Source organism: Panthera pardus, unplaced genomic scaffold (assembly GCF_024362965.1).
Source record: "Panthera pardus isolate Hobbes unplaced genomic scaffold, ASM2436296v1 HiC_scaffold_3, whole genome shotgun sequence".
In the NCBI taxonomy this organism is placed as follows: domain Eukaryota; kingdom Metazoa; phylum Chordata; class Mammalia; order Carnivora; family Felidae; genus Panthera; species Panthera pardus.
Window position 1 is genome coordinate 46858179 of NW_026526876.1, and position 22530 is coordinate 46880708.

At 36.3% G+C, this 22530-nt stretch overlaps 2 protein-coding genes across 4 annotated transcripts in view; one reads left to right on the forward strand and one right to left on the reverse strand.

Moving 5' to 3' along the window:
- PTRH2 (peptidyl-tRNA hydrolase 2) overlaps positions 1 to 22530 on the reverse strand; it is a 56459-nt gene that overhangs the window by 20253 nt on the left and 13676 nt on the right. The gene's annotated exons all lie outside the window — the stretch shown is intronic.
- Positions 1 to 22530, forward strand: part of VMP1 (vacuole membrane protein 1) — a 129342-nt gene that overhangs the window by 13654 nt on the left and 93158 nt on the right. For all 3 annotated transcript variants that reach the window (XM_019431077.2, XM_019431076.2, XM_019431078.2), the window contains exons 2-5: positions 10473 to 10574; positions 13127 to 13262; positions 17911 to 18001; positions 19261 to 19371. In XM_019431077.2, coding sequence (XP_019286622.1) covers positions 10499 to 10574; positions 13127 to 13262; positions 17911 to 18001; positions 19261 to 19371 — 414 coding nt within the window. In that variant the 5' untranslated portion in view covers positions 10473 to 10498. The remainder of the gene's footprint in view (positions 1 to 10472; positions 10575 to 13126; positions 13263 to 17910; positions 18002 to 19260; positions 19372 to 22530) is intronic.

Below are 22530 nucleotides of genomic sequence, written 5' to 3' on the forward strand. Positions count from 1 at the left end.
AATTTACAAAGAGGGTTTACTTCTGCCTCTGCTTAAAGCTAGAAAGGCACCTCTGATTTGGGACTACATCAGTAGTGCTTGGGGTTGTAGCAGAAGAAATATTCTCTATCCTCTTTGAGTCTCTTGCTGGGCCTAGGGATTAAACTGATATAAAATACATTTGTAGGGGCGTCTGGATGGCTCAGTCGGTCATGATCTCACGGTTCGTGGGACTTCAGCTCAGGTCATGATCTCACGGTTCATGGGTTTGAGCCCCACATTGGGCCCTCTGCTGTCAGCACAGAGCCCGCTTCCAATTCTCTGTCTCCCTCTCTGTTTGCCCCTCCCCTGTTCATTCTCTCTCTCTCAAAAATAAATAAATATTAAAAAAAAAAAAGACAGTAGGAGAAAATCATACAAACTTTACTAATTTTTTAACATGTAAATGGGAACCTTCACAAGAGAATGAAGACCCAAAGAAGTGACCAGAGCAGGAAACTTTTATACCTTTTAGATCAAGAAACAATAAATTTGTGAAGAATTGACAAGACAAAGAAGTTTATTCTAGTAAATGGTGAAGAAATAACTAGAAAGATAAGGGTTAATTTAATACAGTTTGTTTGTACGGATTTGTCAGCCCCAGGTTTCCCGTCTCTATGTTAAGAATGTCTTCCTCCTGGTACGGCCGGGGGTGGGGGTGGGGGTGGGGGGGCTTTTACCTGGGAGTTTTATTTCCCGCTGTCAGGAAGAAAAAAGAAAGTCAAAGTGTCCTTCTTGTACCTGCCATTTCTTAAAAGTACCTTTAATTCAAAGGAATCAATATGCCTAAGTGGCATATTTTGGGGTGACATTCTGTTTTTCTTCATGGGTTTCTGCCCAAAGAGGAAGTCACAAGTATAGCTTCTCATTTCCAAAGTTCAGTCTTTCTACAGGGATGTTGCTGTAGGAAGCTTCTCAGGGTAGCCTGAGCCCTCTCAATTGCCAGTTGCTCTTCTCAGTTTCTTTCCTACTGCTCAGGTTTTCTTCTGTTCCCACTCTGCTTCACAAGTACCCTAGCTCTTAGACCATTCAGTCTCTGTAGGTCTGTTGTATAGTTTATTTATTTTTTGAAGGGATGGAAGGGACCTTGGAGACTGCCTCTTCCCTTTGTGAAACCAGTGATGTCTCAAAGAATTTGTCCAATTTAGCGTGTAGTTTCTATAGAGAAGAAGGAACCCTCAAAATTCCTAGTGCATGTACCTGACTTCATATAGTAAATGTTACTGAAAAGTTTATATTTTTGCACGTATATTATTTTGTTATTTTATGAAACCCTATCTTGAAGGCATGTGGGTGCTAAGAATTCATCGATACATATAATGACACCATAATTTACCTACTCAGTAGGTTCAAATTTTCCTAAGATAGAAGTGAAGGTCCCTAGATGATTATTATCAGGAAGCTATTTAATATTTAAGAGAAAATGAAACACAAAATAGCCTTTAAAGTGGGCAAAGAATGACAATTCAATGTAGAAAATGCTGTAGGAAATTCTGTCTCTTTAATGTTGAATGACCAAAAAATACCAACAGTTATTTCCATTTACCCATCTTAATAGGTGTAGTGGGGACGTTACTACTATTTTGATGCATGGATAACATATAACAAGTTCTAGTATTTTTCCAAACAATGGGTAATAAAAAAAATTCTGTTTCATAGGTCATAAAGTTTGAAATTATCTGGATCAAATCCTTCATTTTGATTCAAATAATTTGAAATGTGTATTTTTGTCATTTGCAAGTATTCTGTGATGTAACTTTCTCTCGTTGAATTTTTTTTAATGTTTATTATTGAGAGAGAGAGAGAGAGAGAATAGGGAGAGGGGCAGAGAGAGGGAGACACAGAATCTAAAGCAGGCTCCAGGCTCTGAGCTGTCAGCACAGAGCCCGATGTGGGGCTTGAATCCACGAGCTGTGAGATCATGACCTGAGCCAAAGTCGGACGCTCAACTGACTGAGCCACCCAGGCACCCCTAACTTATTTTCATATTAATGACTTATATAGGCTAGTTTATAAACCCCAAGTATTTAGGGGCAATAAAGTAAGGAGTCTGTTTAGCAATCTGAATTTAAAATTTTGTCAGAAATACACAAACAGTAAGAAACCCACAAAGGAATTACTAAAAGAAGCAAAGGTGAAATCTGATTTTGATGACAGGCCTTTATTTGTCTGTTTGTGAGAATCAACAGAGATGAGTGTTCTCTTAATTCTGCTAATGGGGAATGTTTTGTAAATACCATAACATGCTAAACCTTTGGGACTACTTTATTATCATTTTTTTTCTATGACTCCAGAATTTCTTGATAAGAAATGAAAGCACTCTGGGGCACCTGGGTGGCTCAGTCGGTTAAGCGGCCGACTTCGGCTCAGGTCATGATCTCGTGGCCCGTGAGTTCGAGCCCCGCGTCGGGCTCTGTGCTGACAGCTCAGAGCCTGGAGCCTGTTTTCAGATTCTGTGTCTCCCTCTTTCTCTGACCCTCCCCTGTTCATGCTCTCTCTCTGTCTCAAAAATGAATAAATGTTAAAAATAAAAAAAATTAAAAAAAAAAAAGAATTGAAAGCACTCTCACAAAGACTGTGTAGTAGAAGAAATGTTGAATTTGGAGTTGGAAACATGAGGTTGAACTCTCACTTTGCCATTTATATGCTGCTGAATTGCTATTTAGAGCCTTTGAGCCCAGAGTTTCTCATTTGTAGAAGGCAGGAATAAAAATAACTGTTCCCTACACAGGTTTGTTAGCATCAAATTAACTAATCTAGGGGCGCCTGGGTGGCGCAGTCGGTTAAGCGTCCGACTTCAGCCAGGTCACGATCTCGCGCTCCGTGAGTTCGAGCCCCGCGTCAGGCTCTGGGCTGATGGCTCAGAGCCTGGAGCCTGTTTCCGGTTCTGTGTCTCCCTCTCTCTCTGACCCTCCCCCGTTCATGCTCTGTCTCTCTCTGTCCCAAAAATAAATAAAAAACGTTGAAAAAAATTAAAAAAAATGTCATCTAAAAAAAAAAAAAAAAAAAATTAACTAATCTATATGTAAACGATAAATCATTATACAGAGTAGGTATTGTTGCATAAATCCAAACTCTGGCCTTGGGTCGGGTAGAATTCTTAGACTATTAGAATAGAAAGAAAATTATGGCAGTAATTTATGTGTCTGATAATTGGTTGAGGAAAGAGAATCAGAGATTGAGAGTAACATTCCCGAGGTCTTACAGTTAGCTGAATCTCCCAGCTCTGGAATGTTACTCGTTTTGCTGGTTTAATTTTTTTTAAGTTTATTTACTTTGGGAGAGAGAGAGAGAGCACACACAAGCAGGGCAGGAGCAGAGAAAGAATCCCAAGCGGGCTCCACACTGTCAGCACAGAGCCAGATGCAGGGCTTCACCCACAAACTGCGAGATCATGACTTGAGCTGAAACCAAGAGTTGAACTCTTAACCAACTGAGCCATCCAGGTGCCCCTACTGTTTTAATTCTTGATCTTACTCCCCCATCTTTTTGGTGAAAATGTTTTGCTGAAATTGCACTGATTAAGAAAAACTGAATGAATATTTAGTAGATTGAGAGAAAATGAGAAATGGGATTTTTCAAGCTGTGATTTTATAAGTTATATATTTTCTGCATTGAAATAAAGTCATGTTTTTACACAAAGAAACATAAAATTATTTTTTTACATATTGGAAGTGAGAGATAAACAATCCCCCCAAACCTATCAAACTCTGAAGAAGGGGGTCCGTAAAATGTCCTCCAGGTTGTATCTTTTTAAAATATGGATTCTTGGGGGTGCCTGGGTGGCTCAGTCAGTTAAGCCTCTGACTTCGGCTCAGATCATGATCTCACCATTTGTGAGTTCAAGCCCCATATCAGGCTCTGTGCTGACAGCTCAGAGCCTGGAGCCTGCTTCAGATTCTGTCTCCCTCTCTCTCTGCCGCTCCCACACTCGCACTCTGTGTTTCTCTCTCTCAGAAATAAATAAACATTAAAAATTTTTTTTTTAATATTTAAAATTTTATTTAATTAAAAATTAGATCTGCAGGTTCTGTGTTGACAGTGTGGAGCCTGCTTGGGATTCTCTCTCACTCCCTCTCTCTCTGCCCCTCCTGTGCTCTCAAGATAAATAGATCTGGAGCAGTGACCTTTTCAACAATTAGAAGACTGTGACAAGTTTAATGTATTTTACACTTCACTAAGTTAGGTTGATGGACCTTTTAGGCCATAAATATATACTCTCATAAACTGCTAACCCATTATTGGGAGATATATTGAAGTTTTGAATGCATTTAAATTGTATCCTAACTTGGGGCTTTATTTATGTTTGTTTGTTTTATTTTTTTCCCCTTTTTTAAATTTAAATTTTAGTTAGCATACAGTGCCATATTGATTTCGGGAACAGAATTCAGTGGCTCATCACTTACACACAACACCCAGGGCTAACCAAATAAGTGATCCCCTTAGTACCCATCACCCATCTAGCCCACCTCCCACATAACCTCCCTCTGTCAACCCCATAGTTTGTTCTCTATCAAGAGTCTCTTGTGATTTGTTTCCTTCTTTTCTCCACCCCCCCCTTTCATATGTTCATCTGTTCTGTTTCTTAAATTCCATGTATGAGTGAAATCATATGGTATTTGTCTTCTCTGATTGACTTATTTTGCTTAGCATATTTTGAGTTTTTAATTTGTCTAATTCTTCAAAACTTTAGAAAGTTCCAAAGGATTCAAGGATTTTTTTTTCATACATTCTTATTCAAATAATGAATTTTCAGAGAACACACTTTTACACTGCCACAGCCATGTGATGATCTCTGGCTCTTATAGTCAGATGATCCAATAGTCACTGATATTGTTCGTGGTGTTTGGATTAGCTTTGGCTTTTTACCCTTGCACAAGTGGAAAACTGTATCAAAGCCTCACTGATCAAGATATATTTATTACCCTTTACTTAGATTATTTATTAAGTTTCCAATAATAAATTGCAATTGCTTTATCTTCACAGTTGTAGAGAAATCTATAGCTATTTTGAAGTAGTCTGTGAATGAATGTACTAAATACTCCAATTAAGTACCTACATGCTTCTCAAAGCAAGAAAGATTACTGAAATATATTCAGGTTGAAATACAATATTTAATTGGCTGTCTTTGCATGCCTTGTATGAAGAACGGTGTACATTATTGAGAAAGCCGACTTAATATTTTTGTGAGAAAGTAGAATCATTTGAATAAATGGTTTTCTTACAAGGAAGTGTGTTCATTTTATCTTGGAATACAGTGGCCAAGAAAATTAGAGTCAATGGCTTCATCACTCTTATTTTCTTTTCCTTTTCATCTTGTTAAATTCTACACACTAACTCATATTACTCTGGGAGTTGCTATTTTCATGTCATCCTTAAGTGTTTTTTGTTTTGCTTTAGGGAACTCAGAGTAACTTAGTTTCACATTGTTTTTGCATTACAAGTGCAGCTAATGTTTAAAATGAATGGAGTATTATAGTCTTAGCAGTAGATGTACAACCTACAAAGAACCTTTGTGAGCTGATTTTAGCAGCATTTTCTCAGCACTTCTGACAGAAACAGAAGACCCCACATATTTTAATATCAACCTTTGATTTATTTTTTTATTTTAAAATTTTTATTTATTTTTGAGAGGGTGGGGAGGAGCAGAGAAAGAGGGAGACACAGAATCCAAAGCAGGCTTCAGGCTCTGAGCTGTCAGCACAGAGCCCAACATAGGGCTCAAATCCACGAGTCGTGAGATCATGATCTGAGCTGAAATGGGATGCTTAACTGACTGAACCACCCAGGCACCCCTCAACCTTTTATTTTAAATGCTTCAGCATTTTCAGATTGAAAATCTGCTAGTTACAACATTTTAAGGCATTTCTTTTATCTAGAAGATACAAGAAGATACATTTCTTGTATCTTTACAATGAAAATTATTATTTGATGTTTGAGTTATGCTTCTTTCCTATTTCTGTCTTCTCATCCTAGCCATAGACCTTTAGAGTTTAACAGTCTCATTCTTGGGATGCCTGGGTGGCTCAGTTAAGTGTACACTTTTTAAAAAATATTTGTTTTTGAGAGAGAGAGAATGCGTGTGTGCGCGAGTGGGGGAGGAGCAGAGAGGGAGAGAGAGAATCCCAAGCAGGCTCTACACTGTCAGTGCAGAGCCTGACACAGGGCTTGAACTCACAAACTGTGAGATCATGACTCGAGCCGAAATCAAGAGTCAGATGCTTAATTGACTGAGCCACCCAGGCACCCCGAGCCTTCAACTCTTAAGTCACATTTATGGACCAGCTCTTAGAATATCTTATTTCCTTCCATAGATTGAGCTTGTCTCTTTCAAAATTCTTAGAAGAATTTAGTTTTGGGACTTGGGGGTGTCTTACCATAGGTCAGTGTACTCCCTGGTATTATTGAGACCACCTTGTATCTGGATCCTACCTCTAGGTTTGTCACTGACTTATGATTGAGGAAGATGGGGACAAAAATATTTCAAGGGAATTTTAAAAGACAGTAGTGTAAAATATTTTCAAAAATGGTTAAAATGCAAAAATTTTGATACTTTTATAAGCTTAGTTGTTTAGAACACAGGTAGTTTTTTTGCATGTTTTGCTTTATAGTTCTTTGGAGAATGGCAAATGGTTTTTAAAAGTTGTTTTTAAAACTATGAACTTATTTTGTTTGTAAGAAGTATACTGATGAAAAGAAAATAACTTAGTTCCTTTGGTTATTTCTTACAAAACAAAATTCCAGACTATTTTGTTTTCTAGAGAATTTTTTGAGTAGGAAATGTCAGTAAGCTGTTTTCTTTTGTAGCGTATTGTGTAAGAACACATTATTTGCTCAAATGAAAATTCCTGTTGCAATATCTTTAAAAACATCTTCAAATAATTGCATAATACCATTATTATAAGTAAGTACTCCAATGAACTCAAATTGTTTTGGATAAACTTTTATCTCTTAAAGATGATTACTACAGGAAAGAGTAAAGCTGGGGAAATGAGTTCAATTATCACATTGTTTGGCTGGAGGGCAAGTTTTAGAATCTTTTCTTCACAGTGCACATGCCCTTTTGTGACTTGTTAATCTTTTTGTCGCAAATTAATTACATGTTATTTATTGTGATGTAGGTAAATGGCTGTTCATCTATGAAATGAATTGCCTACAGATTTTGGCTGAATATGAACATATGTGGTTTTAAGTATTTATAGTATGGCTTCTAGTTAAATGATTAGAAGATAGAAGATCCAAAACTCCTTTATTATATGGTCCATTTCAAACATCCTCAGTTAATTTTATTAATAAAGCCCAGAAAGCATGATTTGTGGAATAGAGTTACATTTTGTGAACCTATTATGATGCTCTGGTCTTAGAGAATTCCACAGAATAACTTCATTCATTTTTCTGTGTCCTTTTAATTGCTTGGCTATATTTATATTGTCTTTTGAAAACACCTTCATATAAGTATGACTTAAGTTCGCAGAATCAAACTTCCAGCTTTTATGAACTCTTCTGAATGTACTGTCCTCTGAACTCCCATATTTTGTCCTGTACTTTCTTCCTCCTTATCATTGTAGCTAGTATATATTGAGTTCATATAAAAGGTAAGACAATATATTATTATTTTATACACATTACCTTGTTTAATTCTCACAGTAAACCTTTGATACGTGTCATGTTACCTCTATTTTACAGGTTAAAGAAACTGATGTTTAGAGAGATTTAGAAATTTGTCCAATTCATGGAGTAGATACTTGTGAAGTTTGAGTTTCAATCCAGTTCTGTTAGACTCTAAAACCTGTTTTCTTCCCACTAGGTTGGATACTATATATCTGTTTCATTTTAAGTGAAGTCCTGTGCTCATCTGGCTTCCCTACCAGAAGGAAGGACCCTCGGAGTGCCTGGATGGCTCAGTCAGTTGAGCTTCCCACATGGTTTCAGCTTGGGTCATGATCTCATGCTGGCAGTGTGGAGCCTGCTTGGGATTCTCTCTCCTCCTCTCTCTCTGCCACTCCCCTGCAAAATAACTATATAAAAAAATTTTTTTAAGTTAAAAAAAAAAAAAGAAAGAAGGACCCTCTGGAGGACAAAGACCTTGTTTTATTCATATTTATGTCTCCAGAGCCTGGTACAGATCCCAGAATTTTTTAAATGAGCACTTAATGAAAGATACTGACATCACTGAATGGTAGCAGTGAAGCATGTAGTTTCTTTTCTTTTTTTTTTTTTAAATGTTTATTTATTTTTGAGAGAGAGAGAGAGAGAGAGAGGTAGAGCATGAGCAGGAGAGGGGCAGAGAGAGAGGGAGACACAGAATCCGAAGCAGGCTCCGGGCTCTGAGCTATCAGCACAGAGCCTGACATGGGACTTGAACCCACAGACCGTGAGATCATGACCTGAGCTGAAGTTGGACACTCAACCGACTGAGCCACCCAGGCGCCCCTGTAGTTTCTAAAGTATAGTCAGTTTACTGGTTCATGTACCTCCTATCCTTTTGATGTGGTTATACACAGGTGTGCATGCCCAAATACACATACACACACTATTTCATCCTTAGTGATCCTGTGACAGTGAGAATTTTTGTTCTCATTTTGTAGATCATAAAATCAAGATTGAGGGTCGCCTGGCTGGCTCAGTTGGTAGAGCATGTGTCTCTTGATCTTGATGTTATGAGTTCAAGGCCCATGTTGGGTGTAGAGATGACTTTGAAATAAAATCTAAAAATAAACACATTAAACAAGAAAATCGATATCTAGAAAAAATGAGACTTGCTTAAGATCATACCACTAGTTAGTGGCAAATCTGTGATGCAAATCCAGATCTTCAAACTTTATTTTTTTATTTTATTTTTATTTTTATTTTTTAATGTTTATTAATTTTTGAGGGAGAGAGGGAGACAGAATCCGAAACAGGCTCCAGGCTCTGAGCTGTCAGCACAGAGCCCGATGCAGTGCTCAAACTCACAAACCACGAGATTATGTCTTGAGCCAAAGTTGGACACTTAACTGAGTCGCCCAGGTGCCCCAAGATTTTCAAACTTTAAATCTTATAATCATCTACTCCAGGCTATCCATCTGTGCTAATTGAATCCTATACTTCATTTCTTAATATGTTTATTTGCTTGTTGAGAAATGATGGCAAGAAAACAAAGATATCCACAAATGGTTGTGTCTAAGACACCTTCTTTTGAAGTGATGAATGTATGCTCTTTGCTCAGTCTGTCTGTCTATCTATCTGTTGAGAGAGAGAGAGCAGGGAAGGGGCAGAGAGAGGAGAGGGAGAATCCCAAGCAGGCTCCGCACTGTCAGCGCAGAGCCCAATGCAGGGCTCAAACTCAAGAACCGTGAGATCAGGACCTGGGCGAAAATCAAGTCAGACACTTAACTGACTCAGCCACCCAGTTGCCCCCAGTCTTTTTATATATACATAATATTTCATTTATTTTCCATTATGAAGCATAAATTTGGGGAGCAGTAATTATAGTTAGAATTTTTGTCAAGGGGGCATCTGGCTGGAGTGGGTTGAGCATGTGACTCTTGATCTCAAGGTTGTGAGTTCGAGCCCCACGTTTGGTATAGAGATTACTTAAAATCTTAAAAGAAAAAAAAGAATTTTAGTTAAGGAATAAAATAGTCCCAGCTCACAAACTATAGGAAGACTGAACCCATGACCATATCAAATTCTAATCAGCTGAATATAGGTCTAGCAAGATTCGTGGCACATGCAGAGGGTATTAAGGAGTCTGTATTGCAGACTTGATTGACGTACTCTGCTTCTTAAGTAGAAAGAGTTGCCATACTAATACCTGAAAGAATGATAAGTTATAGGCAATCTGATGTTTTTGTGTAGAATAATCACGTCAGCACAATTTATATGTTGTAATACAGGGATTTAAAGTAAAAATATATATCTACATGTGTAATATGAAACACGATATAAAGAGTACATTTAACATATCTTAAACATTTAGGATTTTTCTTTTATTAGGCTCATATTATTTTTTCAGTAGAATTTTTTTCCTAAATAAAATTGGTCTTTGATCTGTATCAACATTTTTGACATGTTTGATAGTATATTCATTTTTTTCTAGTAATGCTAAAAGAACTAAAAGACTGGTAAATTTGAGTAGGTAGTGTATATGATACTAAATTACGGGTTAGAAAGACTTTAGCTTATCAATATTTGAAGATGCTAGTATTTTATATTTTGCAGTGGACAAATTGCCTCCAAGTTTTAATCTGGAAAAGGTTTACAACTACATGGCTTTTATATTTTTACTACTTCTATTAGAGTTTCTATACAAATTATTCAAATCTTGATTATAAAAGAGAAGATGAAAGTGTAAACACATTATTCAAACAGCATGCAGAATATCACTACCATGTTGTTTCTCAGTTTTATTCAGTCATAAATGCAAAGCAGAAATATGTAACATGTCATTGGATTTTATTTTGCTTTACTAGCTCCTCAAGAGTTACTGATCTATGAAATGGCAGAGAATGGAAAAAATTGTGACCAGAGACGTGTAGCAATGAACAAGGAACAATATAATGGAAACTTCACAGGTATGGTGATTTGGAGAGAGAAGATCTACAGGTTTAAATGATATCCTTTTCAGTGGAGTAAAATAGAAATATATCTAATATTTACTGTCTTTTGTTAATATATGATAAGTATGTGAGATTCTTATATATTTTATATAACATTAAAGAATTCCCCCCTGCGTCTTATCTGTGTTTTGTTTTTCCACAGTTTCAGTTCCCCATGGCCAACTGCAGTCCAGAAACAGAATGATCTATTGTCAGAACATCAGTAATAGCCTAATGCCACATCACAATGCCTACATCATTCACTTCACTTCATCTTATCACATAAGCATTTTATCATCTCACATAGTCTCAAGAAGAAGGACAGTACAATAAGATATTTTAAGAGAGTTACATTCATATAACTTTTATTAAACTATATTTTTATAATTATTTTATTATTGGTTATTGCTGTCAATCTTACTATGTCTAATTTATAAACTTTAGCATAACTATGTAGATATAGGAAAAAACATAGTTATATATAGAATTCAGTACTCTCTAGATTCAGGCATCCACTGGGCATCTTAGAACATGTCCCCCACGGATGAGGGGGGGACTACAGTAATTATCTTTTTTTACCCCTCTTAGTAAATGAAATTTATGGGTCCGGGCCTATATGGTGAATTTTCACAGTGATAGCAGAAGCAGCCTAGCCATAGTTTCATCACCAGTGTTCTGGGTACAAGGTTATTATTTGTTAATCTTATGCTGTGGTCAGTATTTATTTGGCTTTGTTTGGTGCTCACTGTTATCATGCTATTTTGTAACTTTAGAAGTAGATTGTAAATTTACTTATTACACTAATCCTAAATGTACAATTATCAAAAAGTCAATGTGATTATTGTGAGTTTATTTTATTTTATTTTAAATTTTTTTTATTCATTTTTGAAAGAAGACAGAGAGAGACAGAGCGTGAGCAGGGGAGAGGCAGAGAGAGAGGGAGACACAGAATCTGAAGCAGGCTTCAGGCTCTGAGCTGTCAGCACAGAGCCCGATGTGGGGCTTGAACCCACGGACCGTGAGATCATGACCTGAGCTGAAGTTGGACGCTTAACCGACTGAGCCATTCAGGCGCTCCTATTGTGGGTTTATTTTAAAATTTTCATTTGCAACAAATAAATTTATACTTTAACCAAATTTGGAATTTGTAGTAAATTTCAGTATATTTAACACTTATTCAAATATTTAAAAAAAATAATAAAAGGCCCTGAAAGCCCTGAAACTATGGCTTTTATTTATATAGATGGTTAAAGTAGGAACTTTCCTTCATGTGTTTAAAGGAAATGAAGGCTTTTTCACTTCTGTTAATTATAATGGTTTTCTTCTTGATTTGTAGTTGTTTGACATCTTAAACATACTGCAAATTATATTCCAGCATGGTAATATTCTATTATAGAAATTCTCTTACATTGGAAGAAGTGCAAGCTATCTGAAATAGTAGTTTCTGTGTTTTGATCACTACATTGCCTTGCAGGGCACATTTTGCAGCACTTATCTGACTTTCAGGTTACTCTGATTATTGATAAATTTTATATCATTGCACCCAAAATTTCAGGATGTAGAGATAAGCATGCATATGTCATAGTCTCTTCACATTAGTGTGAAGTAACTTCACAATAGTAGCTTTTGCATGTTGTTTTTTTCTTTCCTTTCTCTCAATAAGCATGTACATTTATATATTCTTCCCCTGCTGCCTAACCCCTTGGAATTTAAAATTAATGTCAGTATGACACACTTACTGCCCTGTCCTGTGGTATTTTTTAACTTTGTATTTCCTAGAGATTGTGCTATAACTGTAGTCTTCGTTATGGCTGCTTAGTATTCCACTGTATCAGTATACATACTTTAACCACTCCTCTGTCTTCCGTTAACATTTAGGTTGTTTATAATTTTTTGCCAAGACAAGTAACACTGCATTGAATAAACTTGTACAAAAGACATATCACTTCATACCTAATCATTCTTAGAAATGGGATTATTGGGTTATAGGGTATATGCATTTGTAATTTTGATAATAACTTTGTACACTTACTAAGTGTCAGAGTCTTCTGAGAGCTTCACATATATTAACTCATTTAATCTTTGTGATGACCCTAAAGAAGTTAAGTACTATGTTCATCTTCATTTCAGAAAAGAAAAAACTGAGAGATAGAAGGGTTAACTAACTTGCCTGCTGTCTCATGACTTGTAGGCAAGATTTGGAACCAAGTAGTTTGCTGTCCCATTTTGAGCTCTAAACCACTTTGCTCTGTGATGCGATACTAAATCACCTTTCATGGAAGGTGGGCTAACTTAGTATCCCAGTAGTGTACAAGAAAAGTAACTTGTGTCCTGACAATAATTGCTAAAATAGTCCTCAGAGCAGAGCAGAATCACCTAACCCAGAGGTATCATAACGTGAATCACATTGCTTATTTTTTGAGGTTTGTATGCAGTCCTTCAAATGTGATATGGGAAAGTAGGTGAATTTTTAAAGTGATTGGGAAAAGTGAACATTCTCTTTTAACTTCTGCACTAATGTTTTTCAGACCCTTCTTCAATGAATGAAAAGAAGAGGAGGGATCGGGAAGAGAGGCAGAATATTGTCCTGTGGAGACAGCCACTCATTACCTTGCAGTATTTTTCTCTGGAAATCCTAGTAATCTTGAAGGAATGGACCTCAAAGTAAAGAGTCTTCCATTACCTTTTAAATAAATTTTATTTACTAATTTTAGAAATCTTTAACAATCTCCTACTCTCTACCTCCTGCTCTTTCCATATGAATTAGTTAAATTTATTTTTATTTTTTATTTTTTTAACATTTTTATTTACTTTTGAGAGAGACAGAGACAGAATGTGAGTGGGTTAGGGGCAGAGAGAGAGGGAGACACAGAAGCAGAAGCAGGCTCCAGGCCCTGAGCTGTCAGCACAGAGCCTGACGTGGGGCTCGAACTCATGAGCTGTGAGATCATGACCTGAGCCAAAGTTGGATGCTCAACCGACTGAGCCACCCAGGCGCCCCCAAATTTAGAATGTTTTAGGAATATGTTTATTTTCCTTTCTATAGTTTCAAGAAAAATAGGGAACATACTGCTATTTGCTCACTAGATTATTGCAATTGACTTCTGTCTCATGTTGAATCTTTTACACAAAGGATAACATAGGAAACAAGACTTTTTTCTTCTGGCTTTACCTTTAAGAGAACTTAGGCCTGTGTACACCAGATACACTGAATCTTTAGTAGGACAGAGTTCAGGATACATGGCACTTTTACTGACAGTTTCAGCCAGTGAAAGAGGACTCTGCCCTGGAAATGTGTTATATCTTTAGTACTTATCAGGCCTGTTTCAGATATCATAAAGAACAAGTTGAACTTTTACATGCCTTATCATTTTGAGCTTGGTTTCCAAATTATTATTATTATTATTTTATTTATTTATTTTTTTTTAAGAGAAAGAGAGAGAGCATGGATGCAAGTTGGGGAGAGGGGCAGAGGGAGAGAGAGAGATTCCCAAGTAGTCTCCATGTTCAGTGTGGAGCCCAATGCAGGGCTTGATTCCATGAGCCTGGGATCATGACCTAAGCCAAAATCAAAAGCCAAATGTTCAACTGACTGAGCCACCCAGGTGCCCCATCTTTTTTTGTTTTTTCATTATTATTATTTTTTAATTTGCATCCTAGTGAGTTAGCATATAGTGCAATAATGATTTCAGGAGTAGAATCCAGTGATTCATCCCCTGCATATAACACCCAGTGCTTATCTCAACAAGTATCTTCCTTTTTTTTCTTTTTTTTTAAATACATTTATTCATTTTTGAGAGACAGAGACAGAATGTGAGTGGGAGAGGGGCAGAGTGAGGGAGACACAGAATCTGAAGCAGGCTCCATGCTTTGAGCTCTCAGCACAGAGCCTGATGGGGGGCTTGAACTCACAGACTGGGAGATCATGACCTGAGCTGAAGTCAGACGCTTAACTGACTGAACCACCTAGGCACCCCACTAACAAGTATCTTTCTTAATGCCACTTGCCCGTTTGGCCCATCCCTCCACCCATAACCCCTCCAACAACCCTCAGTTTGTTCTCTATATTTAAGAGTCTCTTATGTTTTGTCCCATCCCTGTTTCCATATTATTTTTGCTTCCCTTCCCTTATGTTCATCTGTTTTGTATCTTAAATTCCACATGAGTAAAGTCATATATTTGTCTTTCTCTGACTGATTTTGCTTAGCAAAAATCTGTGACTTATACACTCTAGTTCCATCCACAATGTTGCAAATGGCAAGATTTCATTGCTTTTGATCGCTGAGTAATACTCCATTGTATATATATACCACATCTTCTTTACCCATTCCTCTGTTGTGGACATTTGGGCTCTTTCCATACTTGGGCTGTTGTTGATAGTGCTGCATGGGGTGCATGTGCGCCTTGGAAACAGCATACCTGTGTCTTTTGGATAAATACCTAGTGGTGCAATTGCTGGGTCGTAAGGTAGTTCTATTTTTAATTTTTTGAGGACCCTCCATACAATTTTCCAGAGCTGCTGCACTAGTTTACATTCCCACCAGCAGTGCAAAAGGCTTCCTCTTTCTCTGCATCCTTGCCAACAACTGTCGTTGCCTGAGTTGTTACTTTTAGCTGTTCTGACAGGTATGAGGTGATATCTCATTGTGGTTTTGATTTGTATTTCCCTGATAATGATTTGAGCATTTTTTCATGTGTCTGTTAGCCATCTGGATGTCTTCTTTGGAGAAGTTTCTATTCATGTCTTTTGCCCATTTCTTTACTGGATGGTTTGTTTTTTGGGTGTTGAGTTTGGTAAGTTCTTTATAAATTTTGGATACTAACCCTTTATCTGATATGTCATTTGCAAATACCTTCTCCCATTCTGTTGGTTGCCTTTTAGTTTTGCTGATTGTTTCCTTTGCTCTGCAGAAGCTTTTTATCTTGATGAGGTCCCAGTAGTTAATTTTTGCTTTTGTTTCCCTTGCTTCCGGAGACATGTTGAGTAAGAAGTTGATGTGGCCGAGGTCAAAACAGTTTTTGCCTGCTTTCTCCAGGAGGATTTTGATGGCTTCCTTTCTTACATTTAGGTCTTTGATCCATTTTGAGTTTATGTTTGTGTATGGTGTTAAGAAAGTGGTCCAGGTTCATTCTTCTGCACGTTGCTGTCCAGTTTTCCCAGCACCACTTGCTGAAGAGACTGTCTTTATTCCATTGGATATTCTTTCCTGCTTTGTCAAAGATTAGTTGGCCATACGTTTGTGGGTCCATTTCTGGATTCTCTATTCTGTTGCATTGATCTAAGTGGTTTTATGCCAATACCATACTGTCTTGATGATTACAACTTTGAAGTCTGGAATTGTGATGCTTTCAGTTTCGGTTTTCTTTTTCAGGATTGCTTTGCCTACTATTCGGGGTCTTTTCTGGTTCCATACAAATTTTAGGATTGTTTGTTCTAGCTCTGAGAAGAATGCTGGTATTGTTTTGATAGGGATTGCATTGAATATGTAGATTGCTTTGGGTAGTATCAACATTTTAACAATATTTGTTCTTCCAGTCCATGAGTATGGAATATTTTTCCATTTTTTAGTATGTCTTCTTCAATTTCTCATAAGCTTTCTATCGCTTTCAGTGTATAGCTTTTTCACCTCTTTGGTTAGGTTTATTCCTAGGTATTTTATGGTTTTTGGTGCAGTTGTAAATGGGATCAATTCCTCGATTTCTCTTTCTGCTTCTTCATTATTGGTGTTTAGAAATGCAGCTGATTTCTGTGCATTGATTTTATATCCTGCGACTTTGCTGAATTCATGGATCAGTTCTAGCAGGTTTTTGGTGGAATCTTTTGGGTTTTCCATATAGAGTATCCTGTCATCTGCAAAGAATTTTCTCAAGTTTGACTTCCTCCTTGCCGAGTTGGATGCCTATATATTTTTTTAACTTAAGTAAACTGTACACCCAACGTGAAGCTCAAACTCACAGTCCTGACATCACGACATGCTCCACTGACATGCTCCACTGACAGAGCCAGCTGAGTGCCCCCCCAAGTTATTATTTTTAATAGTATCTTACATTTTTATTGTACATACAGTTTATTAAACATTTTGTAATATTTTTCAGTTCATTTGATCCCTAAAGCAACTCTGTGAAAGCAGTAAAACAAGTTTATGATTACAGTTGACCCTTGAATGACATGGGGATTAGGGGTGTCAATACCCACACAGTTGAAAATCCGTGTGTAAATTTTGACTCCTAGAAGACTTAACTAGTAATAGCCTACTTTTTAAAAAAAATTTTTTTAATGTTTATTTTTGAGAGAGAGAGAGAGAGAGAGAGAGAGAGAGAGAGGTGGGGGAGGGGCAGAGAGAAATGGAGACAGAGAATCCAAAGCAGGCACTTCACTGTTAGTGCAAAGCCCGACGTAGGGCTCGAACCCATGATCTGTGAGATCATGACCTGAGCCGAAGTTGGATGCTCTGCCGAGCCACCCAGGCACCCCAGTAATAGCCTACTTTTGACCAGAAGCCTTTGTATCTTATATGTATTCTATACAATATTCTTACAATATAGTAAGCTAGGAAGAAGAAAATGTTATTAAGAAAATCATAAGGAAGAGAAAATACACTTACAGTACTGTACTGTCAAAAATCCACATGTAGTCCCTGCACAGTTCAGACCCATATTGTACAAGGGTCAACTGTATTATGATTTTATTTTGTTTTATTTTTATTTTTATTTAGTTGTAAATGTTTATTTATTTATTTTAAAAGAGAGAGAGGAGAAGGGCAGAGAGACAGGGAGAGAGAATCCCAGTCAGGCTTTGCACTGACAGCAAGGAGTCCAGTGCAGGGCTCAATCCCACAAACAGTGAGATTATGACCTGAGGGAAAACCAAGAATCTGATACTTAACCAACTGAGCCAGCCAAGCACCCCAACTGTATTATGATTTTAAAAATAAGACATAGAATCAGATTGGTTAAACATCTTACTCAAAGTGTAATACTTAGGGACTCTGATCCAGGTCCTCTAACTTGAAGGCCAGTGCTCTTTTCATTATATATATATTTCATTATATTAGATCAGTCTTTTGGGTAAGGGAAAGGTTACCATAGGGTTTATGATTAAAAAAAATTGGGTGTTCTATACCTATGTATCTGCTCTTGCCCTCCTTCTGTACCCTAAGAGACCATCATGTTTAAGGACAAGAGTTTAACCCCAAAAAACTGATTCTGTAGCTGTGCTAAACAACCTAAGTGCTTCAACAAGAAATTGTTTTGGGAGTGCTGAATCCTAAAAATGAGTCTGTGAGATATTTCATTTATTTTTGTTTTTAAGATTATGGCATCGTCAAAGCATTGTGGTATCTTTTTTATTGCTGCTTGCTGTACTTATAGCTACGTATTGTGTTGAAGGAGCACATCAACAGGTAAGAGGTTCAGCAACTCTTTCTATTCCCTTTTATTTGTTTTTTTTAATGATTGTTTTGAGAGAGAGAGAGAGAGAGAGCACCAGCCAGGGAGGAGCAGAGAGAGGGAAAAAGAGAATCCCAAGCAAGCTTCACACTGCCGGCACAGAACCTGGCACAGAGCTCGATGTCACAACTGTGGGATCATGACTTGAGCCCAGATCAAGCGTCAGACGCTTAACCGACTCAGCCATCTAGACACTCCTCTGTTTCTATTCTTGTACCCTCCCTAATCCCAAACAGTTTCAAAATGGGACTGTTGTGGATTTGGTAAAATTTCTGCCCTCCACATTTTTAGATTTGGTTTTGTTTTTTACATTTATATCATAAATGATATCTTAATGTCTTAAAAGATCAAATATTAAAAATATTGTGGCATTTCATGGCTGCTGAGCATTTATATTTGGCATATATCATTTCTTTTTATTTTCAAGGATTCAAATGTAACTTTCCTGATGGTGTTTAGTCAAAACTTTGGTTAAAAATAGCAAAACATTAATGTATTCTAAGAGGAAGTGGTTCTAAAGTAGTATTGTTTTATATTTTAAAACAGTTCACCTCTAATTTCAGAGAAGTTTTTATAGTTTTAAATGCATTTCTTTTAACTATTTTGAAGAAATATATGTATGCCATTAAGAGTTTGTAAGGAACTGGTCTGAAGAATTTAATTGCCAATGTGAGAGTCTAGAATCTAATATGTGGAATGCTTCCAACAAGTCCGTAGCTCAGTGGACTTCAGTTTGCTCTAGTTTGAAAAGCATCTCGGCCTTAAATATACAAAAATAATTGTATTCCGTTTTTTTACTTTGATTAAGAAGAATATATTCCATTCACAAATATGTGAACAACTGTCCCACTCTTACCACTGTTTATTATGATGCTTTCTTAAAGTTTTTGTAACTTTTAAATACCTTTAAGACTTTTATTCTCATAGTTAAATCATATTAGTAATTTGCATTTTTCCTATAAATGTCATTCACAATAGTAGGACTTTAAAGGTCTAAAAACAAGATCTGTATTCTAATTAGATGAATTTTTTGTCTCTCTGCTGTCACATATACAAGGAATTAGGCCTCTTCAAGGAATTTTTACTCTTAATGCTTTCTTCCTATTAGAAACTTATTTTAGTTGGTTGGTTTTAGTTTGATTGTAGGTGATAAATAATGTATTTTTGCTTAACAAGGTTTTTTTCCCCCCACTGCATCCATTTTGTTTTTCAGTATGTGCAACGTATAGAGAAACAATTTCTCTTGTATGCCTACTGGATAGGCTTAGGAATTTTGTCTTCTGTTGGGCTTGGAACAGGGCTGCACACCTTCCTCCTTTATCTGGTAAGAATAACTTTTAATAAGCAAGATTGAAAGAGATGTTTTAATTGGTGCTTCAGGAATTAAAATTCTAAGATTTTTAGTTATCCATCTTTGCATTTTAGAAGCACTCTAATCCTCAAATCAGTGTTTTTAAGTTTGATTTAGAATTGTTTTGTTTTTCCTTTTGGGCTGAGGATTTAAAAAGAGAAGAGGGAAAAACCCTTGGGCAAATGAGATTGTTCACTTAAATTAATTCAGCCAGGAAATGTTCCTTCCAGGTTTTGGAATAATGGTTCTTTTGCTTATGCAATGGTCATTTTAATAGCTGAAGTTCTTTAAATGTACAAGATTTCATGTAAGGCTTAGAATTAATTTGAACAGTTTGCTTTCTCTGTTAATCAGCAAATGAGAAATGGTGTCTTCCCTCATGTTCTCAAGTACCACATGCATACACCTGGATAGTCATTTTTGGTATTCTTACTGAATGTAGTTAATGAAATATATATAACACATGTCGAACTTAAAGCTTTCTTAAATCCTTTTAAATCAAAGTATAAAATGTACCCCTCCTAAAAAATACTATTTTACTTAGTTGAAAATGGGGAGATAAAAGATAGGTTTTCCTTTAAACATTAACAAATGTACTGAAGTAATAGCAGAGCTAGGACCAGGGGGTGATGAGCAAGACATCTAAGGAACAGAATTTAAATGGCACTCTCACGGTCATGTAAGTATGGACTTGAGGAGTGAGTGCTCATCAGATTTTGTGCCCTGGATTCCTCTCTTGTTTCACTCTATTCCTTTTGCTGAGGAATTGAAAACAATTCCATATGAAAAAAGCCTGATCTTGATTGGGGAAAGACAGGTGAAAAGTTGTCACAGCAGTACTGATTCCTGAATAAAGTTCAACACAGCAAACGTTTCCAATCTTTATGTTTCAATGAATTCATTTCAGAAGCAGATATGGTAAGTATTAAGGAATGATAGTTCAGAAGGCTGCTAAATTAATGGTCTGAAGAATAATTTGAGAATCTATAATTCATAACTTCTCCAAGTTTATGGGAGTTTAAAATCTGGAATTTTAGAATTCTGTTCATGATTGCTTGCTGATTTAATCCCAAATAGGGACATAATCCCAGAGAACTAATCCATATCAGTGTTTCTTTAGTAACTAAATTCTTAGACATATAATACTATATTTGAGGTTGAGGGAGAGGAGAAAAGAAGGAATTAGAGGTTATAGGTTCCTTCTAAATGGTTATAGGTTACCAGTCTGTTCTTTTCTAAATCTTTCTTCTGAGATTCTTTGGGAAAACCAGATTAAGGAACTAATTTGTAGCACTGGATTAATTTAGAAGTATCTAAAAAGCAACCCAGGTAGTGATTCTAATGAAATGTAGAAATTGCACAATAAGTTCGGGTAAAGAAATTTGAAACAAGGAAGTTATATGTTTCCTGTTTCTTTTCATATCCATAAGAAACCTTTATAAGGTGACATTTATAAAATGTCGTGATGTGAAAACATTATTATTTTAGTTCCATTGATATCCAGTAAAGGTTTTAGAAACATACAAATAATCAATAATTATTATAAAATTCATTTGAGTGAAAAATCAAGTCTTTGCTTCCATAAATTAACTAGTTACTTCTGCTGGGGGATCAGAGTGCAGATTTAATGGAATGTGGTTAGACTTTTCACAAGTGTAGAAGAAACTCTTCAATAGCTATTTGAGGGAAGGTATTATACTCTCTCATTAAAGTAAATACTATATATATTAGTTCAGCAAGTATGAAGATTTAAATAGGGAACAGCTGAAACTGTTGCATTATAGGTAAGAGCTGTATAAAAGTTTTGTGGCATTATCACTGATGATAATAAACTGGAGTGGAGAGTGGATCAGGCCACTTTTTTCAGCACTAAATAAATTTGATTTTTGTTTGTGAGTAGCATTTAGAATTACTTTAAATGCACTAAAATTAAATACAAGTAAAATAACCAGATCTGCATTTTAAACATATGATATTAGCTGTAGTGTGGGAGATAGATTGAAAATGGGAGAGAAAGAAGATGGGCAGTTATGATAATCCTTCTGAAAGACACAGGCTTCCATGGAGGTAGCAGGCAGTATGGAGAGGAGGGGATGTTTACAAAAAAGAATTTGCAGAGAGAAGTCAAGTGGAATGAAAACAAAAGATGGCATAAATTTTAAATATTTCAGAAGAGTGGTTGGAGTGGCAACAGCATTGGGATTGAACGGGACAAATCTTAGAGAAATTTTACTAGTATAATCACAAAGATGTTATGGTTTAATTATGGGGAAAGGAGCCAAAGATAATTGTTGGTTTTTTACTTGAGTTGATACCATTAACTGAATAGAAAACAGTTTTATATTCAGTTGTTTATTGAGTACATATTATAAGTATCTGAAAAGAGAAATTTAAAAGGATGTTATAATTATCTTGCAAGGTACATGAGATTTTCACCTGATCCAGGTGGGTTGCTGGTGCAAGTGGTTGGACAGAAAGAAGGGAAATTTGTAATGGACTAAGAATTCTTTCTTTCTTTCCCTTCTTTTCTTCTTCCTCTTCCTTTTTCTTTTCCTTTTCCTTTCTTTCCCTTCTTTCTGGCTTTATTTTTGGACCAGTTTTAGGGTTGCAGAAAAATTGAGGAAAAAAAAAAGTTTCCACGTACCATTTTATATACACACACAGGTTCTCCTGTTTTTTGTTGTTGTTGTTGTTTTCTATTGAGGTATAATTGATATAAAATATTATATTAGTTTCAGATGTATAACATAATGATAGTTTCCCTATTATTAACATCTTACTTTGGGGTGGTACCCTTGTTACAATTGAGGAGCCAGTATCAATACATTATAAACTAAAACCTATTATTAGTATTAGAGTTCACTTTGTTTTACAGTTCTGTGGGTTTTGACAAATACATAATGTTTTGTACCCCCCCCCATAGTATCATATGGAATAGTTTTACTGCCCTAAAAATTGCCTCTGTTCTACCTATTTATCCTGCCTTCCACCTCCCCTCTACCAGTGACACCTTAGTAAACACTGATCCTTTTATTGTCTCTATAAGTTTTGGCTTTCCAAAATGTCGTGTAGTTGGGTTTATATATGTCTTTTTTCACCTGGTAGTCAATAACCAATAGGGTAGCAGATGTA